This window comes from Gasterosteus aculeatus, chromosome X, assembly GCF_964276395.1.
Source record: "Gasterosteus aculeatus chromosome X, fGasAcu3.hap1.1, whole genome shotgun sequence".
NCBI classification, from domain to species: domain Eukaryota; kingdom Metazoa; phylum Chordata; class Actinopteri; order Perciformes; family Gasterosteidae; genus Gasterosteus; species Gasterosteus aculeatus.
In genome coordinates this window covers 8,067,021-8,090,011 of record NC_135698.1, presented here as the reverse complement: position 1 = coordinate 8,090,011, position 22,991 = coordinate 8,067,021, and the positions used below count along the sequence as shown (strand labels likewise).

Genomic DNA, 22,991 nt, shown 5'->3' with positions numbered 1-22,991 from the left:
AGGAGGGAAACAAAGCCATTAAAGGGGAGAGAAGAAGAGGGCGAGTGACAAACTTGATCCTAACAAAGTTAAAGGGTTATTCAGCAAAAAACATCAAAATTATGAGTCCAATTTCTCCAATTCTACGGTAATTTGATCGCGCCGAGCCACTGAGGACTCCCAAATTGAATGATACTCCAGGGGGGGCATGAAAAGTTGATAAAAAAGACAGGAGCAATGATGACAAGAAAAGTTTTATGTTTCAGTCAATTACAAGAAAAAAACCCACGCAAACTCCTGTCTTGACCCATTACACGGCTTTCATTTCCCTTCCGCCCCTTTTGCCCGTCTTTGTTCTGCAGATGGTTTGTTGGACTGGGACGTTGACGGAGTGGTCGTGAACCACAATAATGACAGTCAGAAGCGATGCGGTACAAGGAGACACATGTCTGTTCTCCGTTCCTCAAACGTCCAGCTTAAACTCCCGCTATGTGTGAATAAAGAGGACAGGAAGTGGCAGTTTGGCAGCTCCAACCAGGAGTGTCACTCTCAATTGCGTCCCCTGCCAGCTCTAGACACATCGCACGGCCGAAGAGGTCACGGGTCTGACTCCTCTATTCCCCCCCTCTCTCTCTCCCTCTCCCTCTTTGTCCTTCTCTTTCCTTCGCTCCCTCTTTCGTCGGGTTTACAGGACATTCAACGCCACCTACGCAATGCATAACAGTCAAGGAGAAGACAGAATGATGTACGGAAGACACGAGCCAGAGCGACGGCGGCACATTTTTTGAAAGCTCGGATAAAACACGAGGCTTGTCTTGTCAGATTACCCTGACACCCTGTGTCAAAATCCCTGCCATGTCTCCGTGAAGCAGAGAAGCAGATGTCCTGAGTTTGCCTTCCTCCTCTGGACGGAACTGTCAAGATTTGCTCTTGAAGGACACTGAGAGAACGAATGAGTTGTCTGAGATCTTGCGTGTTTCTCTGTCAGGAAAAGAGTTTTACGAGTTTCGGCGTTGAAAATGGGGAGATATTATCTACTACAGGATTATGGATGAATAGTACATTCACTCAAGAGCAGTGTTTAATGTCAAGGCACTTGGACTTGTAACCAATTTAATGTAACTTCATACTTCCCTTGTGCCTTTCATTTCACCACGTAACAGCAACACCTTTCATTGCAGTTCAAAGATCTAAAATAATCGCTTTTGCAGAAAATATGTATCTACTTTGACTTATAAAGTTTAAATATATATATTATTCTATGTTTATGTAGCTAACATTTTTCCTCCACCACTACTTACGGGAAATGGTCTATTTTTGGTATATTTGGTCTATATTTCTATTAGTCTGTGTACACCAACACTGGAAAAGTCCTAAACGTAGTGCCCTACTTAGCATGTAAGTCATTTCCTACACTAAGCGAAGGCAAACCAACTCCTCAGTCATAGTGTGATTTGTTCAGTAACCTAGATTAAAATGCACTCATAAATGTCATTTGTGTCTGAGAACAAATGGTTCTTGATGATAATACGCCTTTGGCAAACAGAAAGGAAGTCAAATGGATTTAGATTCCTCTCCAAATCATTCAGTGGCTTTGCACTAATGTAACTTGATCAGAGCACTCTGAAAGTGGAGCTCTATGAAATGACAGCGCCGATTAATTTTGTCAGCCTTGTAATCACGCCTTATCGATGTGTTTCCTGTGAAATGGCACATTGGAAAGAGCAGCATCAGCCAAGGGGCATCGGGGCTTCATACTGTAGTCATGGACGGACATTTGATGTTGACCTCCTGATTGCACACCTTCAGACCGCCGGGCACGCACACACACACACACACACACACACACACACACACACACACACACACACACACACACACACACACACACACACACACACACACACACTCTCACAGGTAATGCTCTATTATGCTGATTTATTGAAGGTTAATTTAATCACTCTTGTAATACCTGACCAGAGGGTGTTCTTACCCGTGAAAAACCCAAGAAGGAAGGCGGAAAAAAAAAAGGAGAAAAACATGACAACAAATCAAAAAGTGATTTCATGAAGGTGGCACCAGAGACAGGCCAATCCGTCAGAAGCGATGCAGACTGAGGACGTGTTGCCACGCGTGGTGCCAGGCGAGGTGCCAGGCGGTCCAAGGCACATCGTCCATGCCAGCGCCCCGAGGCTGCGTGTCCTCGTCGCAAGGACAGAGAGGTCGTTAGGACCAACTGCACTAAATCACACACCTCCTCGCGCCCACCGTCATGGCCGGCAGAGCACGTCGATGCAGAAATACTGGGAGAGGCAGAAGGGTTACTGGTCGGAACAAACTGGCTTGTTGCTATTATTACGCACCCTCTTATTCCGATTGATGCCGTGATATATGACGTTGTTTTGACACCTCCCCCGGTTTTTGAGAGCACCCCAATGTCAACAAGACTTTACAACAAAGTGAATGATTCCCCCTAAATGCTTTTTAGAGTTTTGCACAAATACATTTTCACAGCTAAGTAAACAATGCAGGCCATTATCTAGATGTATTGTTTATTCCCCCCCCCCCTCTCGCCCTCACCCCCAGCACCCATACCGCTCAGTAACTGGGATAAGCAAGAGAGCTGCAAAGACAAAGAAGCAGGGGGAAGAGAGAGAGAGAGAGAGAGAGAGAGAGAGAGAGAGAGAGAGAGAGAGAGAGAGAGAGAGAGAGAGAGAGGCAACCTCCTTCTCCAAAAAGACATCAAGTCGTGAACAGCACCTGCAGATTTTTCCATTCCGTCAGCGTTTTCCTTTACGTGCCGAACGGATAGCTAAAGGTACCACTTAATGTGATGGGAGACAGGATCTAATGGATTGATACACAGGTTTTGACATGCTATTTGAGCATGGAGCTCGCTATAATTGGTCATGTCATTGTGCATTAAACTAACGATATATAGAGTAGTGCCCTGAGACGAATGTCTTTAGCAAATCTGTCAGATATCACACCAAAATGCCTCTGACAGCTATCTCAGGGAGCGGCTGCACTCTGCAACACAGCAGTATGAGAAGCCGCACTCATGAGTAAAAGCAGTTTTCGGAATTCAGAGCACCATAAACTCACATCTCTGTCTCTTTCTCTCAGCATCTCTGCCTCCATCTCCTGCCCTCTCACTCACTCATGCGTCTTTGCGCGTCATTGGTGGCTTCAATCTTTTGTGCCAATTACATAAATTACATTACAGTCGATGTCTTTGATGCTGTAGAAATTGAAGGCGATGTTTTCTCCCAGTGCAAATAGAAACAGGCCAAAGACCTTATTGGCTTTTCATGGATCCGTGTGACTCCTCCTGTACGTTAGATACCGGGGTCAGGGGTCCAAGGTCACGCTAACTTGGCTCTACCCGTGTCGTCTTTGCGGCTGTCAGGAGACATCATGTCACCTTTGCTACGGAGGCTGCGTGACTGGACAACACGTCTCACATTGTCTGCCATCTCGGCATGCGGCGGTTTAGTGAGGCTTGAGGTTTATTTGTAGCCAACGACACGGTTGTTTATCAAAATACGACGTCGAGCACTGAGACAAACATCTGATTTGTTCATCCTTTTTTAATAGCAGTTTGCCCGTTCCATCCTTTTTAACCTGTTGCTACGGGAGTCTGATTAACGTGCAAGTATGAAAACACACAACAGAGCGGACGTCGATAAAACCGCGTATTTTTCTGCATGTGACACGGCCGTCCGAATAAGTTCTCACAACAGCACAATCACACCGAGACGTGAGCTCTGACGGCATCCGCCGCTATTTTGGCTGCCATTTTGTGTTCCTAAATGCACGGCTGTCCGTCCGCCGCTGCTGTCAGCCACTCCTGTGTGATCGGTCTGATGGGCCTGATGCTCATCACTCTGTCAGCCTGGGCTCGCCTTTCATTAGTCTGGGCCCCTCCATCCGCCACACTCGCACAAATCACATTGACATCCAAACTCCTCAGATCCACAGAGCAATTTAACTGATATTCATTAGAGGGATGACAAGGGCTGATGGGAGATCTGTGGAGTGGAGGAGTGAGTGTGTGTGTGTGTGTGGGGGGGGGGAACTCATTCTCCTCCCATCCTATCCCTATCCTGTCCGCCTCCTTTCTTCCCCCCTCCACTGCTGACTTTGTTTTTAGGAGCATTAAGGCGCATCGGTGTCTATAACTACCCGGTGCTCAATGGTAGTCAAGGCAAAAGAACAACGGATAACACATCTAATCTCATCTCCTCTTTATTGTCACATAAAAACACAACTGAGAGGAGTTTGTGTCTTTCATATTAAATAATTGGCAACAGCAGATCTCCTTTAGCGGGCAACTATAATGCTCATTCAAGCAGAAGTCCAATCATTTAGCCCTCTCCCTCCAGCCCCTCATTAACCCCCAAAGTGTCAACTATCTCATTAGCTCCCCCAACCATCCTCACCCCGAGTCCACCGCCAAGCCCGAAGCATCGAAACATACAGCGTTGAGAAAAAAGTAGGACCATGTCTGAGAGACAATTTTATATCTTGAAGGATTCAGCAAGCTTTGAGAACTCACAAAATATTCAATAAGGCAGCTCGGGCTTTTTCATTTGCATTATCAATGGCTACCGGTCTGAATCCCATCTTTCAATTATCATCCTTTGTTAAGGGCTTTATTCTGCTTGTCAGATGTGAGTCATCGCCGGGTTCTCCCACAACGTTAGGCCAATGTATCCTAAACGTCGGAGGGCCGGGAGCAAGTCTGAGGCGGTAATGAGTTTGTGTGAGAAGACGGGGTCAGGACACAGTGTGTGTGTGTGTGTGTGTGTGTGTGTTAATTAATCTGTTCCCGGGTGGGAGGAACTGAAGCGAGATGATGAGATTTAAGAGAGTAAATGGGTGTGTGGCACTCGAGCTGTCCTCCGTTGAGTGAGCGAGCAGGGTTAGCGGCTGGGCAAATGGCCGTCGCCATGGTAACCAGATAACTTCCCCGGGCCCCCGAGTCACTCAGTCAGTCAGTCATGACAGAAAAGCCTTGGAAGATCAAACAGAAAGAACACGGTGTCCCCAGACGTCCTCAAACAAGACAAAAGGGTGCAACGGTAGAAAATCTGCAAAGTTAACGTGTGTGTCCGTGTGAGTTTATCATCAGTTTCCGAAAACATAAAAAAAAAATGTCTAACTTTCTCATTACATGGCACTGGGCCTGAATTGTGACTACTCTGATAGCATCAACACCTGCCAGTAAGATTGTTAGATCCAAAAAGCCTGCTTTGAGGGAATAGCACCTGTCTGTGCATCCTGCACCACTGTCAGCTCGTCTCGGCGCGCGTATATAGGATCCGCTTTATTTTTTCCAAGGGACATTCTTGGGAGTCCAGGTGTGTGCCAGATCCGCTGCCTGTGCCCAGGGCTCCTGATGGCATCCAAGCCCCCGTGGTAATCAGCCCACTCTGCCTGCTGTTGCAGCCCGCCTGCCTCCTCTTCCTCCAGTGGCTCGTTTCGGAAACATCTGGTGGTTTACATGCAGCACACCACCTGCCAGACGCCTCGCAGGCAGTGGCACCGCTCACACCTCTCGAACGCGGCTCACAGCAACGCAGGCAACGCAGAAATCACTGGGAATATCTAGAAAAAATGGTGGCGGCGAAGACACCCGTTCTTCTTAGTGGTTCTACCTTGTGAGGAAACTGTCAGCTGATTTGCAAAAGCTTAGTCGTCACAAGATGGCACAAACATCGGGAGGGCAGAGTTTTTTTTCATTATGCTGTATGTTTTTTTTGCAAGCCATGTGAAAAATGAGATAACAGCTTGAGAATAACATTTTGGACAATACTGTGATGTGCCGCTATTCATTAACAAACAGATTTGAAATGTGGCTTGTTGAAATATTCTATTTCATAATAGAGCTTTATAAAAGGCACCTGGATCTAGGAATGGTTGCGAGTGCAATAACAAAGGAAACAAATGTTTAATGCAGCAGTTAATTCAATTTAATCATAGAAGCACAAGGCATTAACATATTTGTATTGGTTTCTTTTTTTATCAAATAACATTTATAAAACTATTGTGCAAAACAATGTCCTTTTCATCTTCTTCAACGGCTCTGCACCAGTGGATAGTCATAGTCCTCTTAAATTAGGAAATATAACAAGTATGCATAATTTAACAGCAAGTTTTAAGCTTATACACTATATATACATTTATACACAGACCTGGATTTTAAGTGCCCCTCACTCAATGATAAAGAACAAGGCAGCTTTTACAATCAGCAAGAAAATCAACAGGCTGTACAGAGAAGAAAAAACAAAAACAAAACAAGCAATGAACCGTTGCTGTTTGGCAGATTTTGTTTTATAAAAGGAGCGTTTCCAGGCATTTGGCTGTTTTAAGGAGTTAGAAAAATGACCAGTTTGTTGGGGCATTTTAGAATGTAGACAGGAAAGGACAGGATTGGTACAAATGTTGACAGTAAAACTTGTTGAACATGCAGTCTACCAGCAAATCAGAACCAAACTCACGAAATACAAAATAAATACAATAAAGTTAATACACTTCAGGTTATTAGCTGACCTAGTCGAGAGATTCACCAAGATCATGAAATGATCGGTCCTTTTAGGCTGAAGGTCCGCAACCTACACTATATTTTGGTGAAATACAGAGAAATCAGAAACGTCTATAGGTCGAATAGATGTAAACACCATGTGCTGACTATTTTAACAGTAGTTAATTCAATCTTTGTGCATTACCACACTTTCAAATATACCGTTTTCATTTTTGTTTGTTTTTTTAACAGCAATTCTACATACGTTTTCCAGTAAGTCTACTGCCGAGAGTAATTTAGTGCTTCTCTACTTCGCTCACATACAGCAGATGGTCCTCTGGAGACTTCCCGTGGCTCTTGCTGAGGTGAAGCTTGATGGCGTGCTTAGTGGCAAATTTACGGACGCATAGCTGGCAACGGAACACTGCCCCATTACCGCTGCAGTCGTCTTGTGATTGTGGAGAAAGGAAGGACTCCAGGGGCACCAGTTTCTCAGAGAGAGCGTGGGTGTCCCTGACAGTCTGCTTAGGGGACAGCTTGGCCAGATCCCTGATTCTGAACCCTAGGTGGGCTTCCAGGTGGCATACATACGCTGCTGGGGTGCGGATCTGTGAGGCACAGTCACTGCAGAAGAATATGGGTTGACCCGAGTCCAGGTTCTTGAGGAACTTGGTTCTGCCGGTTCTCCTCAGCTGGTACTTGACGTTAGCCAGCCAGTGGCTGATGGTGGTCATGGAGAGGCCCGTGAACCGAGACACGTGCATTCTCTCCTGTGGGCTGAGGTCGTTGATGATGTACTTCCCCTCCGACGTCTGCCTCAGGCTTGAGGCAAAGTGGGCCTGCAGGAGGAGGAGGTGCTGCGGGTTCCAGTTAGAGTGGCGGCCTTTGCGTTTGTGGCCGTGCAGGGACGCTTCGTCGTCCTCGTGAGCGGAGCCCGAGATCTCGGCTTTGTCTGCGACCCGGGACCGCGAGGTCGGCTTTGGCACGTGGTGCGACTGGGTCAGGTTCCTCAGCATGTCTGAGATATCCGACAATGCGTTTTCATGCAGAGGGCTGCTGGATGTGTAGGGAGAGACAACCGTCAGCTTTGCAGGAGTGTAAATGGACGTGGGGGAGATGGAGGAAGCCGTGGATGATGGGGTTAAGGGGGCTGAGCCTACAGAGCCACCTCTATCACTTTTCCCTTTAGTAAGGTCCATGGGCTGATCATCACTGGGCTGGCAAAAGCTATTATCAACTACGCTTTCCGGCTTTTTGGTTTGTGGGGGAGGAGCGGCCACAGCAGCCCTCTCAGCCATGCTCTGGTTGAGCCTGGAGAGCAGGCTCAGGGGATCTTGGTGTGGCAAGGAGGGCTTGGCCGCTTTCCCCAAATGAATGTTCATTACTGACTGAAGAGCACTTAGAGGGTTGACAAAGGGCTGCTCTGGAGGAGTGTGGCCAGTGATAATGGCTGTACTGCATCTCAGCGTAGAGGCAAGTGGAGATCGGACCGCCGTCTCTCTCTTGGGTTCGGTTGCCGGGGACGCCCTGTCGCTGTGGCTTCCCCTGTCGCTATTGGCTGGGGTGACCGACCTCCATTGCCGAGGCGAGTCGGCCTCTCCTTCCTGATGCAATCCCCCAGCCTCACTGCTACAGGGAGAGGGGTGGCTCTCCATCTTTGGAGACAACAGCTTCACCCTTTGCTCTACTTTCGCTACTTTCTCAGTCACCTTTTTAACGAGATCCTCCATCGCCTGGAAGTTGTTGCTGGGGAATGGGGACGACTGACCAAGAGGTGGGGAAACGAGGGGCTGGTTCTTTGCGAGGGAGGTCAGCGCTCCGTCCCCTCCGTTGAACAAGAACTTCAGCGGGGAGTTCTTTTCCATGATGCCATGTTGGAGGTTGAGGGCACTGGGGAACTGGTAGGCCGCGTGGATGCTAGGATAGCCCCCCCAGCTTGGGTTCCCACTCTGTGCCTTGTTGATGGCTGACGTCACAGTGTTTTCCAGTGATTTGAGAATGTCAAAGCCACCTTTAGGGCTCTCCTTCAGATCTTCTTCCGTAAGATAGCTATACTTGGAGATGTCATATTTTTCCTCCTTCTCAGCATCCTCCTCCTTCCCGACTGACGCTGTAACCCGCTTCTCACTTCTCACAGCCTCTTGCTTGGAGCACTCCTCCTCCACCTCCTCCTTTTTTATATCTTTGAGCGGAGGGGAGGTAGCGGGGGGACTTGTCGTGGTTTGAAGAGGCGGAGGAGAGAAGGTGGAGGGTGCGAGTGGGACAGATTGGACCCTCTGGTCAGTGGGTGTGGTAACCCTACCAGGGTTGGGGGAGGTGGCCTCAGGGAGTGTTTTGACTCTCTTCCCCACAGAGTTGGTCACCCTCAGGAAGTGTCCGGTCACCATCATGTGGGTTCTCAGCTCTTGAAGTGTATTGTGGGAACTCCCGCACTCCATACACTTGAGGATCTGAAATTTGTTGGATTCAAACTGCCAAGTGTAGCTGGCACCGTTCTGGTGGCCGTAGCGATTGTTGGGGGTTGTGTAGGGGCCGGAGGGAGGTTTCTGGGGGGGTTCACCCTGGTCTGCCTGTAGGTGCTTAGCTCTGGGGGTTCCTTCTCGAGAGCGCGGTGCTGCCGTGAGGTCCAACCCCACGAGTCCCCTTTTCTTAGAAGACATTATCTTGGCCGCCAAAGGGGCCATGGGCTCCTTCAGAGGCACTTTCTGGTAGTGTTTGGTCTTGATCATGTGCACGCTGAGGTCCTGGAGCGATTCAAAGGAGTGTCCACAATACATGCACTTCAAGACTTTCTGGGCGTCCTCCTTCCCCTCCATCTCCATCAGGGATCGCTTACGTGGCTTCGACCAGCGCTTTGAGCCACCGCCCGCCTTGTCGTGGTTGTCGTCGCGGTAGTGGCCTGTGTCGTTCATGTGAACCGTCAGATCCACCAGGGTGTCGTAGGCGGCACTGCAGCCCTTACACCGGAACTTACTGGCCCCGGTGAAGATTGAGCCGAAGAGCTTGGGGTTTTGCCTGTGGAGCTGCACCGTGCTGAAGAGGCTGGGCTCAGATTGTGCAGGGTGGCGGCTCAGGGGAGTCTGCTGTTGTAGTGTCTTCGCCACCGCAGACTGGTGCCAGTCGTAGTTGCCGCTGCCGCAGCTACTGCTGCTGCTGGTGCTGTTGCTGCGAGCCGGCTTCTCCGCAGAGGCCGACGTCTGCGCCAGCGGCGACGTGGAATTAAAGTTCAGCGGGGACCACAGGGGCCCGGTGAGGAAGCTGGAGTATATGACCTTCATTTGTTCTAAGGTGTCCATGCCTATGGGAGGGGTTTTAGTGCCACCATTTAGGGGTGCTGGGACCAAGTTGCCCTCAGCTTTTCTTGAGGGACTCTCAAAGTCTGAGAGACTTTGGTCACTGGTCTCACTCACTTGTGACTCAATGTCCATCTCCTGTCCTGAGAGCTCCGCTGCCCCAGCTGATTCCAGGTCACACGTCTGCTCCTCGGCAGGCCCTCCGCATTCCTCCACAAACCCATCCTTCACGGGAAGGTCATCCCCCGGGGCCGCGGCGGGCAGGTCGTCCTCTTCCGCCTCCTCGTCCTCCACCACAGTGTGCTCTGTCATGTCCTCGGGAGAATAGGCTGCACGGAGACAAAGAGAGGAAGAAAGAGATGAGTGAAATTGCAGGGAGTGAACAAGCAATGCTGGAATAACTGGAGAAAAAGTTTCCCTGCGATGTGTGCCCGAGGACTCCCAGGGATAAATGAGCCATCTGTGTGGGAGCCTTTAAAGCTGAGCTGAGAAATTACAGTCATCCCATTTCACCTCATCAACCGTTGAGGTGTTATTTTCCTCTAGGCGAGCCTGTATTTATATACTACCCCAGCCACACGGAACTTATGCCTCCCCCCCCCTCCCTTTTCGCTCCTATTGGAGGAAAACAAAAAAGAAATATCTTGGCAAAAACATAATGCGCCATTTTATTTATCTCAGGGCGCAACAGCTTGAAATGAAAACTAAATCTGAAATTAATGAAGCCCAATCTCACTGTGGCATTCTCCTCTGGGGTAATAAATGAGTTGGATCAACCTCCATCTGTCAGTTAATATGTCTGACGCCTCTTCATCTGCCTCTTCTCTGATTGCACACACGTACAGTACACACACACACACACACACACACACACACACAGCATATCATGAAGGATTTTAAGAAAAGGATGTCAAACGTTTATTGATGAAATGTTGACATGTTGAAGAGACATCGTGAGTTCATTACACTCTTAATATTTCAATGCTCTCCTGTTCAAGCTGTATTCTGAAAAGATGATCACAACCGGTCGAAACGGGTGCTGAATGTCATGCAAACACAATACAAATAACACTTCTCCGATTGGAGGAAAAGAATAGAGAGAACATGAGACAAAAGGGATGGGAAGGCGCAAGCGACCTGTCACTTTGCATGTTGACGACCGCTGCTCGCATGGAGAGAGGGGATAAGGTGCGCGTCCTGTGACCAGCCGCCCTGTACGCCGACTCTCCTATCACTCCGCCCCCCCGTCAGAGCAGTCTCGCCGCGCCCCCCTTGCTCATTTCCTGTCCACCTCACTCGCGAAACCGCTCATCTTAAGGAAAAACAAATAATCCCCGAAAACAGTGGATGGCCTGTGGACAGGTCCGCGGCCGCTTTTACAATATTATAAACGAAGACAAATGCCGTAGGTATGAGCTTTTATAGTCTGGGCACTCATGCAATGGAGCTTGGGCATGTGGACACAAACAGGCCCCCACGAACACACACACACACACACACACACACGGTGGGGGGGACTGAACCCTTCATTCCCCCCCACCGCCCCACACACTCACGTCCAGTCTAAACAAAAATGTCATAGCTGAAATAACTCTCATTTCCAGTGCTAACAGCCAATCTCTAGGCAGCCATGCGGCTGGCGCTGGTCTGATTTGGGCCCCGGGGGCAGAGTCAGCAGGCAGCCCCACCGAGGGGGGCCAGCCTAATGGAGACCTGGCAGGTGCAGACCACTCTGCGTCCTCCCGGAGATTTGGTTTGTCACCGGGTATCCATTACCTGCCATTCTCCGCTGATCGGCCCCGACAGCCCTGATCAAAAGATGTCGTCGGGCCCCAGTTCGCTTGGCAGTCAGTGGCATGTCGTTTGTGGAAAAAAAGAAAAGAAAAAAAAGGCCAAGCCGAGTGTAAATAAAATGACATGATCACTTCCCCGGCCCCTCATGTTCTGGACACAATTATGATAATGCGGAGCGGAGGGAGGGGCCTCGGAGGACGAAGAAGGGGCGCGGGGAGGTAAATAGCTCAGGCGAACTCGCTATCTGACTGCTAACCAGCGCTCGAGCCTCTGCGCACACCCTCCTTCCTTTACTTTCTCTTGTGCTTTTTCCTGTGGAAGGTATTCGTGCCAGACTCTCATTTGAAAAAGGAAATCCAGCCAGGATGAGGCAGTTAATGTGTTGTGCGTCCTCGCTGGCTGTTCACGGATGTCAGCTCGGATCAGGCGAGCCCGGCGCACCGCTTGACCAAGTTGTCAGGTCACTTTTCTCTTATTCCACATATTTCTTGCCATTGCCATTTCATCAAACTATTCCCACTACTCCCAGTTTCCCGTCATGCTATCACATTGGTAAACAGCCACACGGCTCTCTTTAAAACCAGGTTCTAAATGTTTTACATTTCTTACTAATAGAGCCGCGGCCCTTTTCGTTTATTGTTCATTTGTCATTGAGCCTGGGTAGCACACAGCGAGGGAAAGAAGTCCAAAAGGAGCTATAAAGCCTACAGAGCCCAGCCGTGCTCCCAGGCAATTTAAAATGCAAAACAAAAACCATTATGTCTGAGCACTATCTGTTAATTTAATCCCCAATGAATGATAATCCATCACACAGGGCGACAACCACATCCAATTATTCTCCCTGGCTTGACTGACAACAGAGGTGATTTATCAAGCTAATAAAAGGTGATGGGAGTATAGAGGCTCCCTTAGAATAGAAGAAAAAAAAAAACAGAAGAGGAATTTTAATACAACAATATTCTTGGATGGCAATGTAAAGTAACATCTTCACATATTGTTTAGGGGCAAATGTATGCGTTTTCCAAATGTGTGTGAATGAACGCGGGAGAGAGTGTGAGCGAGAGATCGGTCGTGTGTTCATGCTACGATAAAGTGAGCCGATGCCATGTGGGAGAAAGACTAGAATCATTAGGTTCCATGATTGATTCCTCGGGGCGGGGGAGCGGCGTGGGCAAGGAGGGAAGGAGGCGCACTTTCGCGCAATCAACATCTCAGCCGCGGCTGGCGCTGAAATAGCGATAACAACGTCCACGCAAAACACAAAAGCTGCAGAAAATATGTGTCTCACATGAAGAAACTCACACTCCACCATAAGATCCTCCCTCCCCCCGTAATTATAAATACAGCTAGTCAGTCAGTTATGACACCAGCTCAACCCCCGCCCCCCCCCCCCGCCTTTTCTCATGACAACCTCCTACATGCACGTAGATGCAAGCGATGAGGAAAGACAGTGACATCTTGGCGTGCACGAGGCATTCCGGTGGAGTATCGCTTTCATAAACATAAGGGCCGCAGACGAGGAGGGAGAGATCATCTGATAGAAATACTGCAGTGCTGCTCTGACGATCAGGAACAACAGCCAGGGCAGGGACAGAGGCGGGGTGGGGGGGGCGAGATTATGAAAACAAAAACTCAAATTGTGTGTTTCTCAAGTGGAAATCGATATACAGTATTACTTTTCATGAGAGTATTTCGCAGCTCAATTCGTTCATTCATTCACGTTTGAGGTTTCCTTTTTTATTCAAGCTACTGCTAAGTCCCGTTCCTCTGCTTCGAACTGTCCTTTGATAAAGACGCCGCATAATCCTGTTCTGCCCCCCACAGCTGGGAAAACAGTCTGGGGAGTAAGATCACACCCAACCGCGGCGGGGTAAACAGGATGTGTCATTAACACTCTACCTGGGTCTGATCCTGATATTCAGATGAATGCTCGCTCAAAAAAAATGGACGACCTTGGAATCAGGAATCACGATATGAAAAAAAGAAAAAGGCGGGTCTGTTTTAAGGCTAGAAAACAGCATAAAGCGTCTGTGTGTTACAGTAAAAATGACATTGCCTCAGTGACTTTTTCTGAAATGTTGGTGGAAAAATATAATTTAAAAAGTATCAGTTTGAATTCTCACGTTGCTACTGGAATAATAAAATAATGTGCAGCCTATTTTACAAACTCGATGTACAATATAAATGAAATGTGTACATTTCTGTGCATTAGGATACACACACAGAAAGAAGGAGAATGCTTCATTAACAACCAATAGGGATTTAAGAAAATCATTTTTTTTTTTTTACGAAAACAGAAACTAAGGCGTTGTTTATATTAGTTCCAAAGCGGGATTACCTCTATTTATTCCCATAATCCCTGTACGCATAGAGATCTGTACGCGCACAAAGACACAACTGGGATGAAGGGAGGGGAGAGAATATGGTCTACATGGGTGGTCCCTTATAGCTGAATGTTACAAAAAAGGTTTTATGGTCGTTCAAAGACAACAACAACAACAACAACAACAATCACCCAACAGTAACAAAGAAAGCACAGAGTTTATTGTTTATGGTTTCATAAATTCTTCAACAATGCATCTCAATGGCATACAACTATTATAAGAATCCAGTAGAAAAAGGAGGAGGACGTAGTCGCCAGGACCATTGATCACATTTAGTTGAGATGTCTGAAGGAAAGAGTTCGACCGTCTCACAACACGGCGAGTCTTTCTTGACATGTGTACAGTATTTGAACCGGACCTTGACGGCCCCTTAAACCAACACGGCCCCTCAGCAGGACTGACAGGAAACCGCTCCAGAACGTTACAGGACAGGAAGTCACCTCAGTCTCAATAAAAGAAGAAAAAAAACAACACAATTTAAAAACACAAACCACCGACTTCCACTCGCTCTCTCAAGTTTCCCGGCAGCCTAAAACTCTTTAAATAGATTCGAATAATTTAGTCCAAAACAGCCCCATTCTGTCAAAATAGCAGCAGATCAGTAACATACCTAAAATGCCTTTCTATCGCACACATTTGTCAAAGCAGCACACTCAAACTTAGCTCTCTCTCCCTTCCTTGCCTTTGATCCTCACAGCCCGCCGAAAGTCCCACAAGGAAATACGTAACAGGTGATCTGTGGCCATTTGGAAAAAAAAAGAAGAAAAAAAGTCCCGACCCAATTGGCTTTTTCCAGGTTCGACCAGAGAAAGCCACGTTGTGTCCTTCGTCTTTTTAATGTTTTTAATACTCGGCCCCGGCTGCTCCGGGACATTGTGCTTATAAAAAGGCGCTCGTGTTACGAGCAATCGGGGATGTCAGTTTTTTCATTTGTGTGTGTTCTCTACCCCCCGATGGCATTGTGAATACATTGTGTCCGCCGATTGTAGTGCAGGATGTGTGATATGGGAGATGGGAAAAACAGAGAGATGATTCTGGGCCTCGGGCAACGCTCTGGGCTGAACCCTGTCAATGCACACGGTGAGAGGAGGGGAGGCTGGATGGGTTCGGCTGGGCTGATTGTCGCGTTATGAGTGGACATCGAAGCTGCCGGCTGCGCGTGCGGACCTTCAAGACCTGAAAACTCATCTTGTTTATCTGACATGAGACGAGCCACAAACACATAAAAAGGTCCCCGGTTACCGACTCTTAACAGAGAAGAGAACGAGGTGACTCATACTCCCAGGCGCAGTTTTTAAAAACTCAACGCAGCCACAATAAGCGATAAAAAAAGGAAACTAACAAAAGGCCCGAGCAAACTGCTGCCACAGGTGCAGAACCAAGGCCACCAGTAAAGATCGGAAGGCGATGTTCCGCGGTCCGACGCGCGTTTGGTGTTATGCAGCCAGGCGGACTTTTCCATCACTCTTTTTCTAGGCCTCACTCAAGCAGATCCTAAGCAGGGCTCCATTGAACAGAAAGCGCGGCTGTTTATTTGCACATTCCTCAAACTGTTTAGGCCTCATATAAAAATGTTGTTAAAAAAGGTCACAAGGCTGTGTAAATATATTACTCCAATGCTAGAATTGCTCAGAGAACGCTGGTTTTACAAGAACAAAATATACGGCGGTTCTCAACGTTTATGGGTCACGACCCCCAGAATAATCAGTTGGGTGTTTGCGACCTGCGGTTGTTGTCCAACGTGCAGGACATTGAAAACATGGCAAGTTACATTTGAATAAAAAAACTCCGATTTTTATTTCCGTCAAAGAAATTTGCTATCGTAGTTAATGAGTCGACAGGTGTTTTGATGTTGCTGTGTCACTGCTTCTCAAAGAGAGGCGAGTAAGAATGTATAATGCTGTATTTTAAATGAGTAAAACTTTAAAAAACAAAAACTACATTTATGGTTTTGTGGTTGGTTCAGGTCTGGAACTGGGATTGCGTTTGTGGCTTGTAGCTGGAAGTTAAACAGAGACTGAACTTAAGGTTGAATCGGCGGGGGGGGGGGGGGGTGAAGGGAGTAAAGTCAAGGCTTTGGGAGCAGGACGACCAAACCCCTCTCGCAACGCGCAGCTGCTGCCATGATCGCCTAGCAACGAGGAGGTGATGGACGCAGCCTGAAGATGGATGGCCACCATAAATCACAGTGGTGAGTAGGAGGAGGAGGTAGGAGAGAGAGAGAGAGAGAGAGAGAGGGGGAACAAGAAGTGGACGATAAACAAAATAACCGTTTTTTTTCTCCTCTTCGGGTTTTTTTCTTTTTCCGTAGCAGCGGCAGAGCCGGCCTCGCCTTGACCTCCCACTGTACTCTTTTATTCATGATTGTTGGGGAATTACAGAGGGCAGGGGAGTCTTCTGGGCAAAGCTTAATGGAAACGTCTAGGTAATCATTACAGTCACTTAGATAGGATCAGATGGATCATTTCGTAACGTACAATCGCAATAACACCCAATGAGGGCGTCTACGTGCACTTTAGTGTCTTTTTCCCCATGTTCCCAGTAACTTTTTAAAGATAATAAAAAGAAAAAAAAATACTTTTCAAAACACAACCCTCCAGGCAAAGCAATCTGGGTAGTGTAGTTACGGGATAAACATCCCTAGGCTATCTGATTATGGCCTGCTGCTGCGGCACTGGTGTCTAGTAACACTCAGAGAGAGCGCTCAGCCATCCATCACACAGTGAGTGTCTGTCTAAGGCTTTCCACCCTGCTTCTCCTCGTCCTGGCTCTCCAGTTACAGCCATACACGGCCGGCCTAAATAATATTCTTCGTGATAAATGGCGCCATAAGCCGAGTATCCATCATTAATCTGATTTTTAAAGAAGCATCCATCTTGGAGAGAGCCTGTTAGGGCCACGGGGGAGGAGAGCAGCTCGGGTTCATTTAAAGGCCAGCCTGCTGCATGAGTGATACCTGTCAGCCCTGCTCATCAGGCAGCGCGCACACACACACACACACACACACACACACACACACACACACACACACACACACATGCACACACACGCACACGCCATATGGCCAAATGTACACACACACGCACTGACGACATATGGCGCACACACACACACACACACACACACACTCACACCCTCCCCTATGGGTGTGCTGTGTGCGTATAATATGAGTGAACAACACCGACACACACTTTGTCGGACTTTGTGTGCTCACAAAGCACATTTTTGCTCATCGTTCAGACATCGGGAGACGTCTCACGGAAGAACATTCTGTCACTCATCAAAACACAACTCGCTGTAACTCAATCCTCCCTGTCATCTCGAAAAAATCTCCCCTCCTCCCCAACGTTTTCTCCTCAAGGGTTTCAGGAAAACTCTTCCCCTGGAAAAAAAAAAAAAAACAACTCTCACGCACACACAGACGACACGCAGTGTCTCTCCCCAGCTCTGCGTTGACTGCACTTCATTCCCCCTTCCTCTCCTTCCCTTTGTCCCCCCCCCCCCCCCCCCCCCCCACTTCTTTCACTCTCTCTTTCTCCTCCTTTTCTGCCCCCTATCCGCCTCCCCTTCTCTCTGTGTGTCTGGTAAAGCCGGTTTGATAAATGACACACGTCACCGTGTCAGAAGCGAAGGCTGGGTCAGTGATAAATGACTCTGTTGAAAAGGAAATCGGCTCTCTGGCACGGCCGGGCCATTCTCCCCTTCTGGATTGGGTTTCAGGACCCCCGAAGACCGAAGCAGCTCAGCCCCCCCCCCCCCCATCCCCATCCCATATCCCACCAGGCTCTAACGCTCGCTGTACCTCCAGGAGAGCAGAAGACGGAGAGGGAGAGGGCGGCTCGGAGGGATCCAGCCTGTCCCGATTGTCGCCGCAGCGCGGCTGCATCTGTCACGCAAACAGCGGCGGGACTATTTTTACAAAGCCTCCGACTCGGTGCCCAGACGGCTGAAAGCGCACTGAAAGCTGAAAGAGAGTGGGAGGCTAACGGTTTTCTATTTGTGACACCACTACAGCACTTTACACTCCTCTTTCTCTCCTGAAGCCCAACCCCACGGCCTGACATCTGCCAAGTGTGTGTTAAAAAGGAGCGAAGGCCCATTTCACCGCCCCCCCCCTCGCTCTCTTCTTCTCTCTCATCGTCCTCCCTTTCCTCCCCCTTCTGCCCTCTTTCTCTCTACACTGTCTCTTTTACTCCTTTTGCTGGCAGGGTGGCACTGTTATCATTACGCAGGCGGGATTTATGGAGTCCGGGGCTCACGGCAAAAACAAAAAGGCATCTGTCAATACCTGCGGGAAACAGCCTTCCTCCTCCTCCTCCTCTTCCTCCTCCTCTTCCTCCCACTGGTGCTCACAGCCTCATTAGGTATGCACTTATCAGACACATAGATCACAGACGTGACTCAACCGCACCGGAATCCAGCCACAGGACTTTCATTAGGAACAAGGGGGGGGGGGGGGGGGGGGGGGCTGCCAGGCCGAAACATTTGCCGCACTCTGCACCTGCAAAGATCGGCAGCGGAGGCGCGTTGTTGTTAAGAGCTGGCCGACGCCGTCAGGACGGACAATTACGTCCCAGCTCGCTCCCCCCCGCCGCCCCCCCGCTTCCGTTAAGGCCGTGCCTTTCACACATGAACAACAAGCGAGGCAGCTTACTTCGTTTCACCCGGCGCCTCTGGAATACAACATGCTTTACCGCCGTCAACACTGCACGCGTGTGCGCTACGTGGTGTGTGTTTCTATGTCGGGATTTACGTGGCGTGCAAAGCGGGAGGAAAGGGAAGAGGGAGAAATGCGCAAATGTGTAGTCGGGCCTAAAGAGAATTATGGCCCGACCCCCAGCAGGTGGGCTACAGTTACAATTCCTTTCATCACCATCACAAGCCAAACCGCGCACACACACACGCAATCACACAAACCGTACAAATCAGAAAGTTCATGCCCGCTGATGTTAGTGCACACGCACACACGGGGATGGACGTGAGTGATGGCTGCCAGTCTGGCAGCAATAACCCTGATCCTGCAGAAACTAGAGACTGTTGCTGTGGAGCCTGCTCCAAATCAGACCCCCCCCCCCCGGGCGCGCGGTGCCCCCCGTATCTCCCCGTCACCGCGCCGCACTCTCTCTTATACACGCTTATAGACACATTGCTTTATAAGCGTTTAACAACCAGATTGTGACAAGGCCTGACAGTGCACCGACACATGCAGCACACGCGATGCTGTCGTCACGCAGCCAAAGTCCTGCACAGGTTAAACATTCCAGCGGAACGGCCGAGTCTTTTCCCGCACGTTGTCGAGCCCGATGTCAACTTCCTGTTAAGGCCGCCGAGTATTTAATAAAAAACTTTCGCCGGCCTTTTCAGCGGCTTCGAGCTTCTCGCTCGGAGCGAAGCTAAAATCAGCAGCCGTGAAGGAAGTGGGGCCGAGGAGTCTCTCTCTGGCCTTCGCCCGGGCTGTTTACGCGGGCCAGCCGCCCCTCGGTTGTTAAGAGCACTCAGACCCGACCCAGGTAGGCAGGCCCATTTGTCACCTGCAGCGGAAAATTGAGTTACAGCACAACCAAAGGCGAGCGGCTCTGTGTAATATCAAGTTGATTACATCAAAGTGGTGGCAAACCTCATTGGGCCGGGCACCCCGAGCTTGTCATCTCCGATCACGCGGCCTGTCGGGACTCCATCAGCCTCGCGGCTAATTGGACCGACGCTAATGAAGCAGGCGAAACAAGTTTTGCGGAGGGAGGGAACCCTCTCAAGACAGAGGTCTGAGCTCTGAGAGTGTGTTGCGGAGACAATGAGAGAGCAAGGGAGTGTGTGTCTGTTAATGTGTGTGGAGGTGGGGGGCGACGGCAGGGAGGGGGGGAGATTTTTCATGCAACTCTCAAGGTTGCAGTGGGCTGACTCCCCCCCCTAAGTCCCTAATCAAGGCCCATCATCTGTCATCCTTTTCTTTGCTCTCTCTATCACCATGCTCTGTGCTGCAATCAATTCATCATCACCCTTTGTGTGCCACTGAACAGTTGACAACTTTATAACTTGCAGCTGCAGCGGGCTGACTGACAGGGGTGGAAGGGGAGCGTAAAAAAAAAAATGAAGAAATGAATAGATGAATGAATGAACAAAGAAGCGCGGTTTCAGGGAGAAAAAGTTGTTTTCTAAAAACACAAAACGATCCATATTACAGCCCTTTATTCGCTTTCGTCAACAGAGAAGCGGCAGTTGTAGCAGAGGAGGCGAAGAAGAAAAAAAAAAACACACACACACATCCTTCTCACTGATCTGAAATCAGAAAGCTTTCAGTCATTCTTTATGTGCTCCCCGCGGCCATTCTGAGCCAGCGAGCATGTACATTAGGGCTGGGGCATTTTGATGAAATAAAAGCCCAGGCCAGCTTATGGCTAAACAGAATGGGAGCACTCACTCAGCCTGTCTCTGATTGACCATTAAAGCCATTGATGAATGGGCCTGTCAGGGGAGAGACAATTAAATCAAACATGAAACAAAGCCGTTGTGACGGCCGGTCTGACAGAGCAAACCCATTCCTCCCCTCCATTACATAGCACACGGCTCCTTTTACAACCTCTAACCCACTCCCCCCCACCCCCTCTCTGCCCACTGTGCTGTCTGTGTGTGTGTTCAAAGTGAGCACGTGCACATGGGAGTGTAACGTTCTCTGCTGGAAGTGTGTTTTTCTGTGTGTGTGTGTGTGTGTGTGTGATGTCTCACTGTGAAACAACTTTGTCCCCCCCCCCCCCCCTTCTTTCACTCTTTCATGAGTCAGTTGACCGTCAGAGACACTCACTTGAGTGCGTGTATGTAAGATGGTAAAATAAAAAAATAGAGTACACAGGACCTTTGAAAGTGGCTCAAACGTGACGTCAGGGGGCCTGCAGCACATGGTCGGAAGTGATTTTCTGACGCAAATCGGGGAGGATCAGATCAAAGCCCGCATGACAGCCAATCAATCAACCGTCAAATCAGACATGGCAACTGTCGATTATGGCTCTTTCCAGCCCACGAAACCCCCATTGTCTCTCTCAAATTGTTTATCTTATCCCACGAAAAGGAAATAAGAGAGAGGGGGGGGGGGGAAATCAGGAGGTAAGGCTTGTTTTGCCCCCCCCCCCCAGCCTGTGCAAAGAAGTTGTGCGCTCGGAACAAAATGCGCACAAAGCCCCTTGTGGCCCCCTCACGGCACGCCTCGGGCTCCCGGCGTCAACAAAACGCCGATCGTTGCGGATCACACGGCCGATGTGATCGGGGTCGGTAAACTGACAGGGATTCAAGTTGGGAACAATGGGAAGCGAAAGTTCACGGCGGGCAGCTCGGCCCGTCGGGACCGCGGCGCGCAGGAGACAAACTGCACATCCGCTTCTACAAAAAGGGGACAGTTTCTGCGGGGGGGGGGGGTCCGGTAGAATGAACCAGAGTGACAAAGCGGATCGTTAGATATCTAAACCCCCCAAACACACACACAAAAAAGAGACGGTAAAGTGAAAACGGAAATGCAGCGACTGTAAAGTCAGCGCTACAAAACAAAAGGTAACATCCGCAGTTTTCGGGGAGTAAAAACGCATCGCGACTGGATCCACGTACCTGCTGCGCGCTTGGGCGCCTCTTGTTTCCTCCGCGGCATTGTGGGATTTTGAAGGGGATTTCCGTGAAAACTCTTCTTTAAAAAAAAAAAAAATGTTGTTATTTAATATACCTCCTCGACGTATCCGGGAAGATCCACCTTCTACAACAACAACAGCGATTTCACGCCTTGGCGCAGCGGACCGCACAACATCGGGGAGTCCGATGGAGAGGGGAACTAAAAAGCATCGTGACGGAACGGCCGGCTGCAGGAAAAGTCGGCGGAAAAAAATAAATAAATAAACGAGGTGTTGGGAGGGGGGGTGTGTATATATATATGTATATCTCTCTGTTTTTTTTTTTTTTGCGTCGGGGGGGTCGGGGATCGCCAGCGTCCACCTCGGCTGCCTGCTTCTGGCAACAGGCAAAGTTGAGGGATAAGAGAGGCGGTCGCGTCACTCGCGCAGCAGGAGGAGAGAGAATGGGCAAACCCGCCCGCTCCGTTTAACTCTTTGCTCGTCAGGGAGGGGCGGACACCGCGGACTCCTCCCGCCTCCCGCGTCTCGTGTGGACCGCGGAGTGAAGCGCGAGCACGCCGCCACAGCAGGCGGATAATTACGCACAAACCCCCCCAATGTGAACAACGTTCCAATTAAGTCCCTGTCGTTTTTGTGTGTATCGATTTGTTTATATTCTGTAGATATTAATGCTGTGTGTCGGTATGCTTCTATTTGTAGGACTTTGCAGCAAAGGCTTCTGATTATATTTATTGGTAAAATCATAAGTGATAAATAATTGAATCTTGACAAAACACATTTGTTGCGAGCTTTGCATTAATATGCAAAACACACTCATCCACTTGTCATATTTTATTAAATGTCACACATTTCCAATGCTTTTGTTCAGTCAGATAATTATATTGGAAATGTGCAATAAATAAATAGCACATTAGGGCAGATTTGTGACAGATGTTTTTAGTTTGATGTTATAAATGTAAAATGTATTGTTTTTTTAGCTAGTAGTTGATCAACTACAGTTGTCTTTAAACCAGAAATCACAAACGTACACACAGACTAGAATAAACAAGTGGGATAGTATTATAAATAGGACCATATTTTTCTGTATATGCATTGTAAACACAATAATGAAAAAACATGTGTCAGCTATGTTGCTACTAAATTATGGACAGAAACAAAAAAATAGAATATAGCCTGCAATAAAATTTGTTTAATGATGATTTTAATTTGTACAGTGTAAAAATAAAAAGGATAAATGTGGAGTCAAAGAAGGAGTGGAATACAATTGCTTTTAACAGCCTACAGTAGATAAAAGGAAGTGCTAATACAGAAGGCAATGATCCCTATAGTGGAATGGCCTTCACGTAGCTCCAGTCATCTTTTGTAATTGTATTTATTTTAAATGAAAACACGCTCCCGCAGTCTA

General features: G+C 48.6%; 1 protein-coding gene across 1 annotated transcript; it reads right to left on the bottom strand.

Moving 5' to 3' along the window:
* Positions 1 to 5,931: 5,931 nt before the first annotated feature.
* Positions 5,932 to 22,037, bottom strand: LOC120809609 (teashirt homolog 3). Its single transcript, XM_040163545.2, has 2 exons — positions 21,570 to 22,037; positions 5,932 to 10,127 (listed from the first exon to the last, which is right to left on the bottom strand). Exons 1-2 carry the CDS (start codon positions 21,607 to 21,609, stop codon positions 6,802 to 6,804), a joined length of 3,366 nt encoding a protein of 1,121 aa, XP_040019479.2. The 5' UTR covers positions 21,610 to 22,037; the 3' UTR covers positions 5,932 to 6,801.
* Between the last annotated feature and the right edge of the window lie 954 nt (positions 22,038 to 22,991).

Coding starts and splice junctions, on each gene's coding strand:
- LOC120809609 (XM_040163545.2), bottom strand. CDS start 21,609: ATGCCGCGGAGGAAACAAGAGGCGCCCAAGCGCGCAGCAG. Junction 10,128..21,569: donor GGCGCCCAAGCGCGCAGCAG/GTACGTGGATCC, acceptor GTCTCCGTGCAG/CCTATTCTCCCGAGGACATG.